Raw genomic sequence first — 19,915 nt, 5'->3', positions numbered from 1 at the left:
TACTACATATGTAGCTACTTTTGCTACTAGGATAATAGTAGTAGTAGTAGCTACTACTACACGTGTAGTAGTCACTACATATGTAGTAGCTACTACTACACGTGTAGCAGTTACTACACGTGTAGAAGTAGCTACGGGCCCCGCACTTTCAAGGGCCCCGCGCTAAATGCTTTCAAGCTATCAATTCCGCTTCAGTGATTCTGCACTTGCTCTATTACAATAGTACTATACCGCCTTCAACTTTTATGAACGACTGAGTGTTTACGTTTAGCGATTTGTCGTATTATCCGGCCGTATAGCAAGTAAAAACATTAAATTACTTTATTGTGCGAGTCAAAAATTGGTGTTTTCATATTTACGTGTTTTTTTTATTCAGGGCACCTTTATAACAACAACATCATTTGCTACAGGCCCTGCACTCGCTTCGTCCGGCACTGCGATAGAGCACGTAGGGAGCTCCACTGTGGTCTGCGTTCCTTCGAGGGTAGGAGGAGTAGCAGCAACAACCACACGAACTGTCTCCCTCTCTTTCTCTCTGCCTGCTGAAGCCCTCTTGTCGTGGCTGGCAGCAGGACCTCCACGTTGGGCTCGAGCTCCAGGAACACGGTGATGATGATGCTGCTGCTGCCGCTGCTGCTATAGCACGAGACAGGTGAAGAGTGCCTCTGATATCGGGCGGAGCTGTTGAGAGGAGTGGTGGGGCGGGTGACGAGGACATAAACTCGCCACACAACTCACTATGTGAGTCCATGGGTCTCTTATGTGAGTCTATGAGCTTCTACGTCAGTCCATGGGTTTCTTATGTGAGTCTATTGGCGTCGATGTGAGTCTATGGTCTCTTATGTGAGTCTATTGGCGTCTATGTGAGTCCATGCGTCTCTTATGTGAGTCTATCAGCTTCTATGTGAGTCTATGGGTCTCTACTTGAGTCTTTGGGTCTCTATGTGAGTCTATGGGTCTCTGTGTGAGTCTATGGGTCTCTATGTGAGTCTATGGGTCTCTATGTGAGTCGATGGGTCTCTATGTGAGTCTATGGGTCTCTGTGTGAGTCTATGGGTTTCTATGTGAGTCTATGGGTCTCTACTTGAGTCTGTGGGTTTCTATCTGAGTCTATGGGTCTCTATGTGAGTCTATGGGTCTCTATGTGAGTCGATGGGTCTCTATGTGAGTCTATGGGTCTCTATGTGAGTCGATGGGTCTCTATGTGATTCTATGGGTCTTTATGTGAGTCAATTGGTCTCTGTGCGAGTGTATGGATCTCTGTGTGAGTCTATGGGTCTCTGTGTGAGTCTATGAGTCTCTACTTGAGTCTTTGGGTCTCTAGGTGAGTCTATGGGTCTCTAGGTGGGGCTATGGATCTCTATGTGAGTCTATGGGTCTCTGTGTGAGTCTATGGGTCTCTATGTGAGTCTATGGGTCTCTATGTGAGTCGATGGGTCTCTACTTGAGTCTTTGGGTCTCTAGGTGGGGCTATGGGTCTCCGATGCGCGTCACATTCTCGGCATCTCGCGCAATGGAGCGAACCCAGCCGGCGAATGATTTCAGAGCGCTGTTGGATCTGCGGGAGCCCCTCGACCCTCGTTCACACGCGACTCCGACCGGCGTCGCGTGAGCCGAGACCAGGAGAGCCACAGACACCAGAGCGGCATCCGGGATCGAGTCGAGATTCCGGATACAATTAATGCGGGGGGGTGGGGGGATGGGGGTGGGAGGGTAACCCGGCGAATTAAGCCGATAATTGCGGAGCCCTCAACAATCACCACTCCCGATCCCCCACTCTGCCACCCCACTCACCCCACTCACCCTGCCACCGCACTCACCCTGCCACCCCACTCACCCCACTCACCCAACCACCCCACTCACCCCACTCACCCTACCACCCCACTCACCCTACCACCCCACTCACCCTACCACCCCACTCACCCTGTCACCCCACTCACCCCACTCACCCTGCCACCCCACTCACCCCACTCACACCACTCACACCACCACCCCACTCACCCCACTCACACCACCACGTCACTCACCCCACTCACCCCACTCACCGCACTCACCCCACCACCCCACTCACCCAACCACCCCACTCACCCCACTCACCCTGCCACCCCACTCACCCTGCCACCCCACTCACCCTGCCACCCCACTCACCCCACTCACCCAACCACCCAACTCCCCCACCAACCCACTCACCCCACTCACATCACCACCTCACTCACACTGCCACCCACTCACCCCACTCACCCAACTCACTTTACCACCCCCCTCCCCCCACTCACCCCACTCACCCTGCCACTCCACTCACCCCACTCACCCAACTCACCCTACCACCCCACTCACCCCACTCACCCCACTCACCCAACCACCCCACTCACCCCACTCACCCCACTCACCCTGCCACGCCACTCACCCAACCACCTCACTCACCCCACTCACCCCACTCACCCTGCCACCCCACTCACCCCACTCACCATACCACCCCACTCACCCCACTGACCCCACTCACCCTACCACCCCACTCACCCTGCCACCCTACTCACCCCACTCACTCAACCACCCAACTCACCCTGCCACTCCACTCACCCCACTCACCCCACTCACACCACTCACCCAACTCCCCCACCAACCCACTCACCCCACTCACCCCACTCACCCTGCCATCCCACTCACCCCACTCACCCCACTCGCCCCACTCACCCCACTCACCCAACTCCCCCACCAACCCACTCACCCCACTCACCCCACTCACCCCACTCACCCTGCCATCCCACTCACCCCACTCACCCCACTCACCCCACTCACCCAACTCCCCCACCAACCCACTCACCCCACTCACCCCACTCACCCCACTCACCCAACTCCCCCACCAACCCACTCACCCCACTCACATCACCACCTCACTCACACTGCCACCCCACTCACCAAACTCCCCCACTCACCCTGCCACCCCACTCACCCTGCCACCCCACTCACCCCACTCACCCAACTACCCCACCACCCCACTCACCCAACCACCCCACTCACCATCCCACCCCACTCACCCCACTCACCCCACTCACCCTAATCCACGTCCCCCACCAGGAGCTCACCCTACCCACCCACAACTTCTCCACTCACAAAGACAAAGACGTCCCTCCTATAGCCGCACAGGCCGATGGGAGCAAGTGGCCCTTCGCGAGCACCTACGAAGGCCGGGCACGACGCACTCGAGTCTGGTGTGGCCGGTACGCCACGCTCGACCGCATTTGTCTTCCCCGGTCTGATCTCCACACATTCCACCGGGTACTCGGCTAAGTTGACCGTGGACCGGTTCAAGTATCGATGGCCCGCCGATGTTGCCCTTGGCCAAGACTCGGCTCGTCAGGGTGGTGGCTGAGACGCCGCCGCTCCAAAAGCAAAGACGAAGAAGCCCCGTATAGCCTCGACAAGCTGTTAGGGGCAAGTGCTGCTCGCTACCACGGTCCACACGAACAAACCCGGTAGCGTAACTCGTTCAAAAGGGGGGCACGGAGAGGGCGGGGGGGGGGGGGGTGTGACGTCAATGTTAAGTAATCTTAATAATAATGTTAACGTTACAAATTTAGAAGTGGAGGTGGGGGGGTGGGTTAGGGGGGGGGGTTCAGCCCCCCACTACACCCCCAACATTGCACCAGGGCCCCAGTGTGCGTGTGGTGTGCGGTGCAGTCTCCAACCACGACTCTCCAGCCTCTCCAATCGCTCTGTCCTGCACAAGGGACCGTTGTCCGAAACGTCGCTTGATATGTATCGTGTACCCTTGAGGCCACAGTGGTGGTGGTGGTGCTGGTGGTGCTGAGGAACGAGTCGAGTTGCTGCTGTTGTTGGCTGTGCTTGTGCACCGCTGTCAACGCAGCAGCAGCAGCAGCATCCAAACATGAGTTCAACTCCCATTACGCTGAACACGTGGTCCCGTCTGGCGCCACGCGTCTTTAATCGCACAGCGCCAGGGAGTCCATTACATTGACAGTGGCCTCAAAGGGACGTGTGTTATGATCGATTACATATTGCTTCGTAACTCATCTACAAACTCTGTCGCACGATAATACATCATTAAAGACTTTTATACATTTACACAACAGGCGACGTTTCGGGCACATAGGCCTTCTTTTACTAGCAGTAGGAACAGGGCCCGTTGCCCGAAACGTCCCCTGTTACATAAATATTTGATCGTGGCATAATAAATGCATTTATATATCGTCTCCCCCCAGCACTCGAACCCACCCAATTGCTCTCCCATCAACTAACCGGGCCCCCACCCCCCTAACCCCCCAGCTCCCCCCGCCCCCCGTCCATGAATAATGAGCGTGGCCAATGCCCCACGACTCTCTCCGCTCCCTTTGCCCGCTGCTGCTGCTGCTGCCGCTGCTGCTGCCGCGTGCCACGTGACGCGCTTCGGGACGGTAGCGGCGGCGTCGTCGGCAGAGGAGGCGCCTGAACAACCACCACCACCACCTCCACCACCACCTCCAGCACCACCACCTCGTGCGTGCGTGCGTGCGTCCGTCCCAAAAGGAGTCGCTTGTTCTTCGCGCGGCGCTCTCGACGCTGCTCGGCCAAGCTCTCGTTTCCCTTTATACGCCTCCTAAATTTAGCTGGCTTGCTGAGAGAGAGCGCGAAGTTTCCTGTTCTCCCCCGCCGCGCGCCAATTGGTCCTGGCCGAGACGGCCCCCGCGATTGCGAGGACTCCGCCGAGCCAATGGAGGGGGCGCGGGGCGCTTGTTATAAAGGAGGCAGCGGCGAGCGGGCCACGGCTCACAACTCGCTCGATCCGTCTCCCCCCCACCACCACCACCACCAGCCACCCACCCACTCTCGCTCGGCTTGCAGCTCCACCGGCTGCGCGCGAGAGAGTCGGAGAGAGACGCACGCGCGCGCGCGCGCACGGTGGGGGGTGTGCTGAGCTGAAGCTCAATTCGCTTTGTCAAAAGTTTTGAGTTGGGGCTCGCTTACTTGACTTGCCGGCCCGGAGTCGCCGGTCACTAAGCGGCTGAGTGGCTCACTCGCTCACTCGCTCGCCGTCTTAGCGGTGGAGTGGCTCACTCACTCGCTGGCTCGGTGGATCTCTCGCTGGCTGGCTTACTGACTGACTCATCGGCTGCGTGGAGAAGCTGGCAGCGGGAAAGGGGCGAGCGCCGAAGGAGGCCCATTGCGGGTCATGGCTCTAGTGGCCTCTGGACTGCCTTCCATCTCGAGTTTCGCGCTCTCGTGCGGACTACTGGACAGCAACTGCGCGGACATTATGAACGTGAGTGCCGCGCGTGGCTCGTGTGAGAGAGACGGAGAGTTTTCAGTTTTCAGTTTCATTGATTGGGTATAACCCTGTGAGCCATGCGGCTCGTGACTCGAGTGAGAGGCGGACGATTAACACGTGTGGCCGCGTACGGTGCGAAAGAAGTTCTATATAACCTGCGGGTTGAGAGGAGCGTGGATGGATGGAGAGACGGATGAGTGGATGAACGGATGGGTGAGTTGATGGGTGGGTAGGCGCGCCGACTGATGGATGCACGGATGGGTTGATGGGTGGGTTGGGTAGTTCGGTTGAATAAGTAATCAATGGGTGGATGGAATAATGGAGATCTTTACGGATGTATGTTTGGATGCACGTTGGGATTTCTGTGTGGGTGGATGGATGAATTAGTTGGGTGTATAAATGGAAGGAGAGACACGTGAATTAGTAAATTAATGTATAGATGGAAGGACGCTTGTGTTGCGCCCGAAACGTCGTGATTTAATTTGGTTGTTTTCATTTATTTTATTTGATATTTTACCTACGTGACTTTACCGAAAAAAAAGAGTATGAATCCTTGCAAGTCACGAAAGCTTCGAATCTAGAATTATAGATGGGTCGGTGGATCGATGAGTGGCTGAATGGAGAGATGTATGGATGGGTGGATTTGTGAGTGGAAGGACGAATGGTGGATGCGAGGGTGGATGGGAGGGTGGATGGGTACGTGCAACTGTGCAGTCGCGCTCCCTTTCCTCTAAAATCATCTCCCTCTCCTCCTCCCCTTCTCTCTCTCTTCCCTCTCCCATCTAGACGACTTTCCTCTGTCTCTCACTCTCTCTCTAAAACCCGTACAGGTGTACACACACACACAGAGGCGCACACATGTACAAAGATCACCCGTATAGCCTTAACAAATGCGGTTAGCGAGCACCTATGAAGGCCGGCACGGCACACGAGGGGGTGGGTGGCCAGCACCACGCCCGGCCGCCTTTGTCTCCCGAGTGGCGATGTTTACACACCGCACCAGGTACTCATTTGAGGCTGAGTCGACCTAGGGGAGGCTCAAAACCGGTTAAGATAATCGTCGCTGATGTTGGTAGCGCAGCGCGTTAACCGTTACACTACCGCTCCCCACAGGTAGACACACACACAGGTAGACACACACAGGTAGACACACACACAGGTAGACACACACAGGTAGACACACACAGGTAAACACACAGGTAGACGCACACAGGTACACACACACACAGGTAAACACAGTCAGGTAAACACACAGCTAGACACACACAGGTAAACACACACAGGTAGACACACACAGGTAGACACACACACAGGTAAACACACACAGGTAGACACGCACAGGTAAACACACACAGGTAGACACACACAGGTACACACACACAGGTAGACACACACAGGCACACACACAGGTAGACACACACACAGGTAGACACACACAGGTAGACACACACACAGGTAGACACACACAGGTAGACACACACACAGGTAGACACACACAGGTAAACACACAGCTAGACACACACAGGTAGACACACACAGGTAAACACACACAGGCACACACACACAGGTAGACACACACACAGGTAGACACGCACACAGGTAAACACACACAAGTGATCAGAGTTCAATCTCAGGCGCTAACTCGTGCGCGGAGAGTAATTGAGGAATTGGAATGGCCAATGACATCATCATCGGCAGCGCGTTTGCCGCCACACGAACGCAGACACACAGACACACAAGATAAAGATCCCTCGTATAGCCTTCAATAGGCTGTTGGGGCAAGTGCTGTTAGTAAGCGCCGAACTACATAGAGACAGAGTCTACGAGCCGGTGCGCATACACGTGTCATACTTGGGTCACTTTAGTATGGATTTAGCCGCCCGACAAAGATGATGATTCCGTTGGAATACCCGTCACGGCGTATCATCGATTTTCAATCCAGCAGTAGAGGACGAGGGTGTAACGCTGATTTTCTGTGGTGCTCAACTCCTGCTTGCAACACTAAACCAGAAGTGCAAATTCCACATTCCTATGGCGAGGGCCAGTTGATCCCGTATAATTTTTGTTTACCGCTGTTGCCTTGCACGACAAAGTGGTGCACTGATGTGTATCGATGAACCCGGCTACTCGAATTCGATTCGCGCTCACGTAAAGTTGAACCGGTCCTGGGCCAACCTTCCATGAGCAGATGATTACGGCGTTGTGAAGCATCAGCACTGGGGAGATAAAGGCGGCCGGGCGTGGTACCGTTCCGACCTTCATACACGGGGGGGGGGGAGGGGGGGCACTTACACACCCCAACAGTCTGTTCGCGGCTGTGTAAGGGGGATCTTTGTTTCGATGTGAAGCTTTCGTGACTGCAGGGATTCATCTTCTTGGTTCTTTCGGTAAAGTCACGTAGAAGGGAAATAATAAAATAATAAAAATTAAACATAATGAAATAACAGTAAGACATTTTTTAAAATTTTATTATATTGTTAAATTATATTAATATACTATATTATTTTATTCTGTTTTATTTTTATTATTGTATTATTTCCCTTCTACGTGACTTTACCGAAAGAACCAAGAAGGGGGATCTTTGTCTTAAGTTTGTGTGCGCGCGCGGGGAGCGGTAGCGTCGGGGTTAACTCGCTGCGCTTAGAAACCCGGCGACTTTGATTCGGAATCTCCGTTCACGCGACGACATCGCTAACGATCATCTGAACCGACGTGAGTCTCCCCCCCCCGAACCAACTCGGCCTCATCGAATGAGTGGGAGAATCTTGCGTGTAAACTCTGGTCACCACACCCGCTCGTGCCGGCCTTCAAAGGTGCTCGGCTAACAGCACTTGCCCTAAAAGTGTGTTCAGGCTTTAGGGGGGGGTGGGTGGGTGTGGGTGGTGGGGGGGGGTCTTTGTTTTGCGTGTGTCCGCGCAAGTCTCGGCGCGTGTGTACAATTATCGCATTACGCGCCGCGCTTGTATGGTGTATGTGCTACATTGATAAGCAACAAAGACGCTTCATAGTCGCCAACAACTGTTTCCCATTTGGGTCTCGGGCAGAAATGCAAGCAGCACTTTGTACTGGCCCTTATGAATTGACACGCAACACCGGTGAACGTGTTCTGTAAAGCCCGCCAGGACCGGCCTCCCCGACCAACAGACTGCCCATTGTGGGTTGACTCAGGGGCACGGGTCGCGTGTGTGTGTGTGCGTGTGTGTGTGTGCGTGCGTGTGTGCGCGTGTGTGTGTGTGTGCGCGTGTGTGTGTGTGTGCGCGTGTGCGCGTGTGTGTGTGCGCGTGTGTGTGTGTGTGCGCGTGCGTGCGCGTGTGTGTGTGTGCGTGCGCGCGTGCGTGCGTGTGTGCGTGCGCGTGCGTGCGTGTGTGCGCGTGCGTGTGCGCGTGTGTGTGTGTGTGCGTGTGTGCGCGTGCGTGTGTGCGCGTGTGTGCGCGTGTGTGCGTGTGTGCGCGTGTGTGTGTGTGTGCGCGTGCGTGTGCGTGCGTGCGTGTGTGCGCGTGTGTGTGTGCGCGTGCGTGTGTGTGTGTTTGTGTTCACAATATTCACGCAATTATCAGCAGCAGCAACAGCAGCAGGAGCCAGCAGCCGTGGTACAGTACACGCAAAAAGTAGCAAAGACAAAGATATACCGTATAGCCTTAACAGTCTGTTGGGGCAAGTGCTGTTAGCGAGCACCTATTAAGGCCGGAACGGTACAACGAGGGGTGGGTGGCCAGCACCACCTCCGGCCGCCTTTGTCTCCCCAGTGAGAATGTTTTTAGGAACCGCACCAGGTACTCATTTGAGGCTGAGTCGATCTAGGGGAGGCCCAGAACCGGTTCATATAATCGTCACTGGTGTCGGCCGTGAGCGGGAATCGAACCCGGTTCGCCAAGTTCGTAGCGAAGCGCTCTAACCGCTACACTACCGCTCCCCAATAGTAGCACACAAGCACACACATTCACACACAATACATACATACATTCACACACAAACACACATTCACACACAAACACACACATTCACACACAAACACACATATTCACACTAGCACACATTCACACACAATACACACACACATTCACACACAAACACACATTCACACACAATGCACACACACATTCACACACAAACACACATTCACACACAAACACGCACACACATTCACACACAATACACACATTCACACACATACACACACAAACACACACACAAACACACACATTCACACACAAACACACTCTCACACACAATACACACACACTCTCACACACAAACACACATTCACACACACATTCACACACAAACACACACATTCACACATAAACACACATTCACACTCTCACACACACTCTCACACACACATACACGCACACACGCGCAACGCAAAAACAAGCATGTTTTTTTGAACACTCAGTTTAACATCTGTAATTGTAATTAGTGTGCTTTGTTTAATTGATTGATCAATCCGTGTTGAACATACATTGTTATTTTTTTGGGTTAACAACATCACCTGCACCGCCTTTTTTAACCTTTTTTTATTATTGCCACTGTTGGTTTTTCGCTGGGTTTTTTTTTGCGCGTGCGAATAATCCATACAGCCGACAAAGACACACACACATACACACACAGAACACAAAGACCACAACAAAGACAAAGGTCTCCCGTATAGCGGTGACAGACGTTTGGGGCAAGTGCAGTTTGCAAGCGCCTATGAAAGTCGGCACATGCACAATCAAACACATTGACATACACCGCACACAAAGACAAAGATCCCCCGTATATTGTTAACAGACTATTGGGGCAAGTGCTGTTAGCGAGCACCTATGAAGGCCGGCACGGCACACGATTGCGTGGGCCGCCTTTGTCTCCCCAGTGGCGATGCCTACACATCGCACCAGGTACTCGTTTGAGGCCGAGTAGACCTAGGGAAGGCCCAGAACCGGTACAGATAATCGTCACCTGGTGATGGCCGTGAGCGGGAATCAAACTCGGGTAGCCGGATTCGTAGCGGAGCGCGCTAACCGCTACACCACCGCTCCAAAGACAAAGATCCCCCGAACAGCCTGTGACAGACTGTTGGGGCAAGTGCTGTTAGCGAGCACCCATGAAGGCCGGCACGACACACGAGGGGGTGGGTGGCCAGCACCACGCTCGGTCGCCTTTGCCCCACCGCTCCCCACACACAGACAGACACAGTAATGCCCAAAACCACAGACACACACAGACGAACGGGAGGCTCTCATCACGTACTCAATCATACGCGCGCGCGCACACACACACATCATATACTCTTACACAAACAAAGCAAACGTATAGCGTTGACATACATACACGAAGACAAAGATCCTCCGTATAGTCTTCAACAGACTTGGGGCAAGTGCTGCTAGCGAGCACCTTTTGGAGGCCGAGGGGGCAAACACCACGCCTCTCCACCTTTGTATCCCCTATCTTTACACACCGCACCAGCTACTCGATTGAGGTTCGAGTCTACCTAAGGGAGGCCCAGAACATGTTAAGATATTCGCCACTGGCGTTGGCCACGTGTTGTAGCGCGATGCGCCAACCACTTGCGCCACCGCTCCTCATATATGATCATACACACATCACAACGTATACTCACCGGCACATTTTATACGCGCACACTCGTACAAAAAAGACACACAGACACGTAACATACGCCTTGCACATACTCACACACATGCGTACACCCATACACACAGAGACACACCCACATAAACAAAAGACAAAGATCCCCCGTGTAGCCTGGGCAGATTGTAGGAGCAAGTGCTGTTAACGAGCACATGAGAAGGACGGCAATGGCACGCGAGGGGGTGAAGTGGTCAAAACCACACCCGGCCGCTTTTGTCTCCCAGTGCTGAAGTTTTACATATCGTTGCAGGTATATATTTAAGGCTGAGCCGACCTTGGAGAGGTCCAGGACCTACTCAAATATTCGCCACTATCACGGGACATTGAACTCGTATCGCCGGGATTCGTAGCGCCGTGCGATAACCACTACACCACCGCTCCCCACACACAAAGATCCCCGTATAGCCTTAACAGACTGTTGGGGCAAGTGCTGTTAGCGAGTAGCACCTATGAAGGCCGGAACGGTACACGAGGGAGTGGGTGACCAGCACCACACCGACCGCCTTTGTCTCCCTAGTGACGATGTTTACACACCGCACCAGGTATTTATTTGAGGCTGAGTCGACCTATGGGGAGGCCCAGGACCGGTTCAGATAATCGTCACTACTGGTGTTGGCCGTGAGCGGGAATCGAACCCGGATTGCCGGGTTCATAGCGCAGTGTAGCGCTAACCACTACACTACCGCTCCCCATACAAACACACACACTGACACACACACTGACACACTGACACACGAACCGACACACGCGAACTGATACACATACTGACACACACACACTGACACACACACACACTGACACACACACACTGACACACACACACTGACACACGAACCGACACATACGAACTGACACACACACACTGACACACACACACTGACACACACACACTGACACACGAACCGACACACACGAACTGACACACACACAGACAACGCCCCAAAACCTCCCACGCCGACACCAAACTCAGCGCTCGTGCGCCGATGTCAACCCCCCTCACCCACCCCACCCCACTCCTCCGCCCACAGACTTGGAGGGTGACTCCTCAACCCCGGAGGGACGACGAGGACCTGGGCAAGCTTCTGGACATCGACTTCATCCTCTCCAACAGCATGCAGCACGCCGACTGCTCGAGTCCCACGCCCGCCGCCTTCACCGCGGGGTCACCGCCCCGCGCCGCCGGCTTCTGCGCTGCCGCCGCTACCTCCTCGAGCGACGCGCCGATCGGGTGCGCACCGAACCACATCACCGCTGTGGGTGCCTTGATCACCTCCTCCGCCTCCTCCACATCCTCCATCGCCGCTGCGTCTGCGTCCTCCTCCTCCGCCAATTACACGCTGCCGGAGACGCCTGAAAGTTGTACCAACGGCGGTGCCGCTGGTGGTGGTGGTGGTGGTGCTGGGGCCACAGGATTTGAGAGTCGGGACTCTGTGTACGTGGCTGCGTGCGGGGTGGACGCGTTCCAGGCCAAGCCTTGCCCCAGCCTCGTGGAAGAGTTGCTCACCCCCGACCTCGACTTCTCTGGCAGTGGCTTTCTGGGCCACGGGGACGGCGCTCACTTCTCTCCCGACAAGACGCACGACTTGCAGTTGCATCAGCAGCAGCAGCAGCATCATCAGCAGCAGCAGCAGCAGCCGCCCGCTGCGAAGGGAGGACACATTTACGCGGGACCACACGTTGACCCGCATCTCTCACATCATCATCATCATCAGCTCCAGCATCAGCAGCATCAGCAACAGCATCATCAGCATCATCATCAGCAGCAGCAGCAGAGCCAAAGGCTCATCCCTCTCACTCACATTCAGCAGCTGGGGCAGAACATTAAGCGGGAGCACAATCCAGCTGGGCCTGGAGGTGCCGACTCGCACGCGTGCTTCATGGCTGACGAGTCTGCCGAGTCCAGTAAGGTTCAACATCGGCTGCATCAGCAGCAGCAGCATCATCATCAGCAGCAGCAGCAGCATCAGCAGCCCTCTAAGGGCGGACACATTTACCCATTGTCTCTTTCGGAGGAGCACCACTCTCACCTACAGCACCACGGACAGCAACAACAACAGCAGCAACAGCAGCAACATCAGCAGCAGCACTTCCCGATGCACCACCGCTTCCCAGGTGCATTTGGACGCTTATACAGTCACCAGCAGCAAGCGCAGCATCATCATCAGCAGCAGCAGCAACTTCAGCAGCAGCAGCATCCGCAGCAGCAGCAACAACAAGGGATGCACTTCCAAGGGCAATTCAACATCTTGTACCATCACGGACATCATCAGCAGCAGCAGCATCATCATCAGCATCATCATCATCAGCAGCACCACCAGACGCTGGTCACACCACCCTCCTCCCCGTCCGTGCTGGACGCCGTGGCGATGTTCGTCCCCCCGGGGGGGGCTCCGTGTTGCCCCCCCGCGCAGGCGGCCCCCCTGGCCCCCCAGACGGAGGGTAAAGTGGGGCCCGGCAAGAGAGGCCGCAGGTCATGGGGCGCCCGGAAGCGCACGGCGACTCACACGTGCGAGTACCCCGGCTGCGGGAAGACCTACACCAAGAGCTCGCACCTCAAGGCTCACCTGAGGACGCACACGGGTGAGGGGCCGGGTGGGTGGATGTGAGTGTGTGTGGCTGGGTGGGTGGGTGTGAGTGTGTGTGGGTAGGTGGGTGTGTGTGTGGGTGGGTGGTTGTGTGTGGGTGGATGTGAGTGTGGGTGGGTGTGTGGGTGGGTGTGTGGGTGGGTGGCTGGGTGTGTGGGTGGGTGGCTGGGTGGGTGGGTGTGTGTGGCTGGGTGGGTGGGTGTGTGGGTGAGTGGCTGGGTGGGTGTGTGTGTGTGGCTGGGTGGGTGGGTGTGTGGGTGGGTGGTTGTGTGTGGGTGTGGCTGGGTGGTTGTGTGTGTGCGTGTGGGTGGTTGTGTGTGGGTGTGGCTGGGTGGTTGTGTGTGTGTGTGGCTGGGTGGGTGGTTGGTTGTGTGTGTGTGTGGCTGGGTGGGTGGTTGTGTGTGTGTGTGTGGTTGGGTGGTTGTGTGTGTGCGTAACTGGGTGGTTGTGTGTGTGGCTGGGTGGGTGGTTGTGTGTGTGGGTCGGTGGGTGGTTGTGTGGCTAGGTGGGTGGTTGTGTGTATGTGGCTGGTTGTGTGTGTGGCTGGGTGGGTGGGTGGTTGTGTGGATGTGTGACTGGGATGGTGGTTGTGTGTGGGTCTATGTGTGTGTGTGGCTGAGTTGGTGGTTTTTGCGTGGCTTGGTGGGTGGTTGTGTGTGTGTGTGTAGCTGTGTGGATGTGTGTTTGTGGCTGGGTAGGTGGATGTGTGTGGGGGTGTGTGTGTGTGGGTGGTTATGTGTGTGGGTGGATGTGTGTGTGGCTGGGTGGGTGGTTGTGTAGGTATGGGGAGCGGTAGTGTATTCGTTCGCGCTACGCTGCGCTACGCAACTGGCGACCCGAGTTCGATTCCCGCTCACGGCCAACACCAACAGTGACGATTATCTGAACCGGTCCTGGGCCTCAAATAGTACCTGGTGCGTTGTGTAAACATCGTCACTGGGGAGACAAAGGCGGTCGGGCGTGGTGCTGGCCTCGCTCAACAGCACTTGTCCCTACAGCCTGTGAAGGCTATACGGGTGATCTTTGTCTTTGTTGTCTGTTCAGTTATCCGTTGTGTTGTCGCAGTTCTACTGCGTGTTGTCCGACGTTTCGCCTCGACGTGCTGGAAACCTGTTCAGGAAATGAAGTGTGCGCGTGTGTGTGTGTATATATTCGCATGTGTAATATACGTGTTGTTGTTATGCCTTTTGCTGTGTATGTGTGAGTGTATACGCGTCTGTGCCTATGCGTCGCGTCCGTGTTTGTCGGGGAGCGGTGGTGTAGTGGTTAGCGTGCTGTGGTGCTACAGAACCCGGCGACCCGAGTCCGATTCGCCCCACGACAACACCATTGACGATTTTCTGAACCCAGGACCGGTTCAGATAATCGAGTACCCGGTGCGCTGTGTAAAAACATCGCTAACAGGGAGATAAAGGCGACTGGGCGTGGTTCTAGCCAACCATCCCCTGCACGTGCCGTACCGGTCCTTCATCTGTGCTCCTCGCGAACAGCACTTGCCCCAACATCATGTATGAAGGCTACCCGGGCGATCTTTGACTTGTGTATAGGCCGTGACATGAAAGTGTTTGCTGTGTGTCAATTGACACCCCTGGACGCCGATTTGTAAATCCATCCCTCTCGGGATCGCCCAGGCGAAAGAGTTTCACACTTACTAAACACAAACAAAGATCCCCCGTATAGCCTTAACAGACTGTAGGGGCAAGTGCGGTTAGCGAGCACCTATGAAGGCCGGAACGGTACACGAGGGGGTGGGTGGCCAGCACCACGCACGACCGCCTTTGTCTCCCTAGCGGCGATGTTTACACACCGCACCAGGTACTCATTTGAAGCTGAGTCGACCTAGGGGAGGCCCAGGACCGGTTCAGATAATCGTCACTGGGTGTTTGCCGTGAGCGGGAATTGAAACCGGGTCGCCAGGCTCGTAGTGCAGTGCGCTAACCGCTACACCACCGCTCCCCATAAACACACGCACACACACACACGTGCGCGCACACACGCACACACGCACGTGTGCGCACACACGCACACGCACACACACACGCACACACACGCACGCACACACACAGGCACACACACGCACGCACACACACACACACGCACACACACGCGCACGTGCGCGCAACGCTCTCCGTGTCGATGTCTGCTCCGGGTGTCGTAGCCTCTGCGGGTGCCCTCTAACCCACCCCCTCCCCTCTCTCCCGCCGTGGCTGTCCGCAGGAGAGAAGCCCTACCAGTGCAACTGGGAGGGGTGCGGCTGGAAGTTCGCACGCTCCGATGAACTCACGCGGCACTTCCGCAAGCACACGGGCCACCGGCCCTTCCAGTGCCACCTTTGCGAGAGGGCCTTCTCGCGCTCCGACCACCTGGCCCTCCACATGAAGAGGCACATGTGAGGCTCGGGTCTTCTCCTCCTCGTCATCAGCATCGTCAGCATCTTTCCCTGTCACTCCCCCCCCCCCCCCCTTCACTTCACTTCGTCCGACCCATTCTCATCTTCCTCCTCCTCGACTCTTGCAAGGCGTCCACCTCCACCGCCCGTCTCACTCCCTCTCCCGTCTCTCGCCCTCCTCTCCTCCCCCCACCACCACCCACCTCTTCCCTTCAACCTCGAGCACGCTACCTCCAGAAATTCTTACCTGATCACCGGCCTCTCCACCCATCCCTCGCCTCCTGTCCACCCTCTCGTCCTTCGCCTCTCCACCCCGACGCCGTCCGAACCACTCCTCTATACCGCCTGGGTCTGCGACCTCTGTTGGCAGAGGTCTCGGAAGTCCATCCTCTGGTCGCAGGAGGAGGTGGAGGATTGAGGAAGGAGGAGGTGGTGATGGAGCCAGGATGAGGGTGAAAGTGTGTGGAGTAACACTCAGCCCTTCTGTTCACCTCTTTCCAAACGCTCTCCCACTTGACTCTGCCAAGAAGGGTGGACACGAAACCAGTATAAGACACGCACTCACACACACATCATTACACAGCGTCACACCGAAGATGTTTGGACAGTGGAAGAGTAGGCCAAATACCATTTACACCCCGTGGCTGCCTAGAGCTCCCGCTCGTGGCGTGAGCCAGCACTTGCAGGGGGCTGCTGTAGCTGTTTTTTGTTTGTACACGCATAAATATATGAAGATTTATCGGCTGTATCTATACACAGATTTATAGACTATCTATACGAAGACCGCAGGCTGTACGGGACTGCCCGTGATGGGAGCGGACCCGATGAAGAAGGGGTTTACATGTTCTCTCGTCGCCTTCCGATGGAGAAAACCCCCCAAAGTCGCACTACAAAAACTCACCGGGCTCAAAGCCAACGGCGCAAGTTTACAGAACAAAAGCTCCGAGAGTGATGTTATAACACAAATGTACATATAGCATGTTAAGAGTCGTGATGATGACGCATCGTCTATAGATATTTATATATAAACAGCATTATATAGAGTATTATCACTCGTATTTTGTATTCTCGCTGTGTGCCTATTGTAAGAGCGAGGAGGAGGGGGGTGGGGAGTGTAGAGGCCCTGGCAGTCGCGAGTGTTGGCCAGTTGACTTGGCGATATTGCGGCCAGGAGATGCGCGCTTATCCGGGGCTGTGCTCCGGAAAAGTGCCAAGCCCCAACCGCCCCCCCCTCCTCTCTCCCTGCTGTCGTTGTTGTGAGGAGGGGGGAGGGGTGGTGCTCTATAAGCTGTTCCATGAGACGTGAAGCCCTTGGATGAGAGAGGCGTCATCTCAAGCACAAGAAGGGAGCGAGCGAGCGATGGCGAGATGTGGGCGGTGGTTGTTGGTGACGGTGGGGGGGGGGGGGGCATCGATTCATGACCTCTTGATCAGAATTAAAATCTTTTGTTTACGTGACCCGTAACGTAACCGCGTAAAAACCGGTTAATACCGGTTTGCCACACGTACAGAAACGTCTGCCAGTCATAGACATCACCCGTCTACCTCTTGACCTGACCACTGGGCAGCTGAATCCGCGGTGCCTCTGCCCGGCCCAGCAGGCTGTGGGGCGACCACGTGGTGTGTGGTGGAGGAGAGAGAGAAACGAATATTCGATTGTCAAACCGGTTACCCGTAACCGTTCGGCCAACCCCATGACGATTCCATTGTCACGATTCGATCAATGTTATCATTACACTGGTCAACACACTTTTTCTGGCATAAGACATTCCAACGGTTTTTAAATGTAATTTTGGGGTGCTGATTCCAAATCTGGCCATCAGTTTTTGTCTATCACATCAGGTTTTTGAGATATCAAATATTGCATTTTCAATAAAAACTGCAGAAGAAAAATATTAAATGAATGTGGATATCTACATAAAATGATATTATAAACACACTATCCTAAAAATACAGCACCATATTTTAACACTAAAGCAGTCACTGACTCGCAACAACTTGCAATCATAAGTGACAGAATTAATTTCGGGTATAATCAATGAAAATTGGGTATGCCGATAGCATAAAAATTAGATGTGATAGAGCAAATCTGAGATCAGATTTGGAATCAGCACCCTGAAATTAGTCTAGAACAGCTGCAAAAGTCCAGGCCAGAATTTTTTTTTTTGACCAGTGTAATTATCGGTGTTTTGTGTCCTCTGCGTGGGTGGCTGTCAGCGGTCTCTCTCGTGGCCACAGAGAAGTGGCGTTCAAACCCATTCCACGATTGTGGAAGTCCGTGTCGCGTTTGTCTTTTGGAACTCGCCTTTCGATTCCTCGACCCCCCCGAGTGTCGCGTGACCTCCAGCGAACCCGCACCGACCGGCGTGGTGAAGTATAGTCAAGCCCCCCCCCCCCACACCTCGCAACGGATGAGAGGGAGAGAACAAATATTTTTGGTATTTCAATAATCGGAGAAGTCTTCGCCAGGACTGTCTCAATAGATCGACTACCGTGCCATTATTACTGCTGCCGATGATGATGAAGAAGACAATGATGCTGCTGCTGATGATGATGATAATCATCATGATGATGATCATCAGCATCATCAGCGATGCTGTATTCAAGCTGGGAGTCGTTATGACTTCGGCAATGACAATCGAGAGCCAGCTGCTGCCTTGGTCGTGCGTGAACGTGCACGGCGATCCATTTATAGATACCCCAAACCTCCCAGAGGCCTTCATCCAGCAGTGGATTGACCACGGCTGATGACAACGACGTGCTTTGACCGCCAGTAATCTCAACACGCCCCTCTGCTCGGCGGGAGACATCCGCTATCAAGGGTGTCCACACGTGGCCATTGAGAAGGAGGTCTTTCGAAATTCGGTGGGGTGTCTGTAAGTGGATCGCCCGTTGCCGGCAGCAAATGGATAACGTGCAAAACAATACACGGCGGTCCATTTACAGATACCCCACCGTGGATGAATACATTCCGAATCAAAGCGTTCCGTTACCAGTCTCTTCCCCCCCCCCCCCATCTCAATCAGTTCACGCATCTCATAAATGTTTAATAGACATCGGTAGGGTATCTATAAACGGATCGCCCTATATATGTTTTTTTGTAAAGGATCCAATTATGATCGTGATGATGACGGTGGTGGTGGTGATTGCTATGATTGTGATGTTATTATTGTTGTTGTTACATACCATGGGCCGGTCCCAGCAAACACTGTGTATGGACACTGATAGTTTACACTTAACACGTTACGATATGTGGCCTTGCTATTATCATTATTATTATTATATCTTTGCTATACCTGGATATGAACAATAAACATCCTTGCTTAACGCCTGCAGTGTGAACGTGTCGTAGACACTCTGTGTGTGATCGTCGTTTGTGGGGAGCGGTGGCGCAGTGGTTAGCGCACAGCACTACGAACTCGGCCACCCTAGATCGATTCTCGCTCATGGCCAACACCGGCTGAACAGGTTCCTGGGCCTCCCCCTAGGTCGACTCGGCCTAAAATGGGTACCTGACGCGGTGTGTAGTAAACATCGCCACTGGGGAGACAAAGGCGGCCGGGTTTGGTGCTGGCCAGCCACCCCCTCGTGTGACGTGTCGGCCTTCATAGGTGCTCGCTAACAGCACTTGCGCCAAAAGTATGTTAAGGCTACACGGGAGATTTTTGTCTTTGGTGTGTGTCTATGTGTGTCTATGTATGTATGTTTATGTATGTCTGTATGTCTATGTGTGTCCATGTGTGTCCATGTATGTATATGCGTGTCTATGCGTGTCTAGTGTGTGTCTATGTGTGTCTGTGTATGTCTATGTATGTCTATGTGTGTCTGTGTATGTCTATGTGTGTCTCTGTGTGTCTATGTATGTATGTCTGTGTGTCTGTATGTCTATGTATATCTCTGTGTCTATGTGTGTCTATGTGTGTCTCTGTGTGTCTATGTGTGTCTATGTATGTCTCTGTGTGTCTATGTATGTCTCTGTGTGTCTGTGTGTCTATGTATGTCTCTGTGTGTCTATGTATGTCTATGTGTGTCTATGTATGTCTC

At 54.3% G+C, this 19,915-nt stretch overlaps 1 protein-coding gene across 1 annotated transcript; it reads left to right on the top strand.

Moving 5' to 3' along the window:
- Window positions 1–4,815: 4,815 nt before the first annotated feature.
- LOC133350113 (chorion transcription factor Cf2-like) lies at window positions 4,816–19,206 on the top strand. The gene is made up of 3 exons (XM_061564142.1): window positions 4,816–5,260; window positions 11,926–13,477; window positions 15,700–19,206. The coding sequence occupies exons 1-3, from the start codon at window positions 5,171–5,173 to the stop codon at window positions 15,873–15,875; spliced, it is 1,818 nt and encodes a 605-aa protein (XP_061420126.1). The 5' UTR covers window positions 4,816–5,170; the 3' UTR covers window positions 15,876–19,206.
- Window positions 19,207–19,915: the final 709 nt, after the last annotated feature.

The sequence above is a fragment of the Lethenteron reissneri genome, chromosome 4 (genome assembly GCF_015708825.2).
Source record: "Lethenteron reissneri isolate LAM-NWPU_2019-01 chromosome 4, ASM1570882v1, whole genome shotgun sequence".
Lineage (NCBI taxonomy): Eukaryota > Metazoa > Chordata > Hyperoartia > Petromyzontiformes > Petromyzontidae > Lethenteron > Lethenteron reissneri.
The sequence above is the reverse complement of the archived record's forward strand: the minus strand, read 5'-3'. Positions and strand labels throughout refer to the sequence as shown.

Bases quoted from the DNA above. Each gene is read 5' to 3' on its own strand.
- LOC133350113 (XM_061564142.1), top strand. From the start codon at position 5,171: ATGGCTCTAGTGGCCTCTGGACTGCCTTCCATCTCGAGTTTCGCGCTC. The intron at 5,261-11,925 runs GTGAGTGCCGCG...CTCCGCCCACAG, and splicing joins ACTGCGCGGACATTATGAAC to ACTTGGAGGGTGACTCCTCA. The intron at 13,478-15,699 runs GTGAGGGGCCGG...GGCTGTCCGCAG, and splicing joins TCACCTGAGGACGCACACGG to GAGAGAAGCCCTACCAGTGC.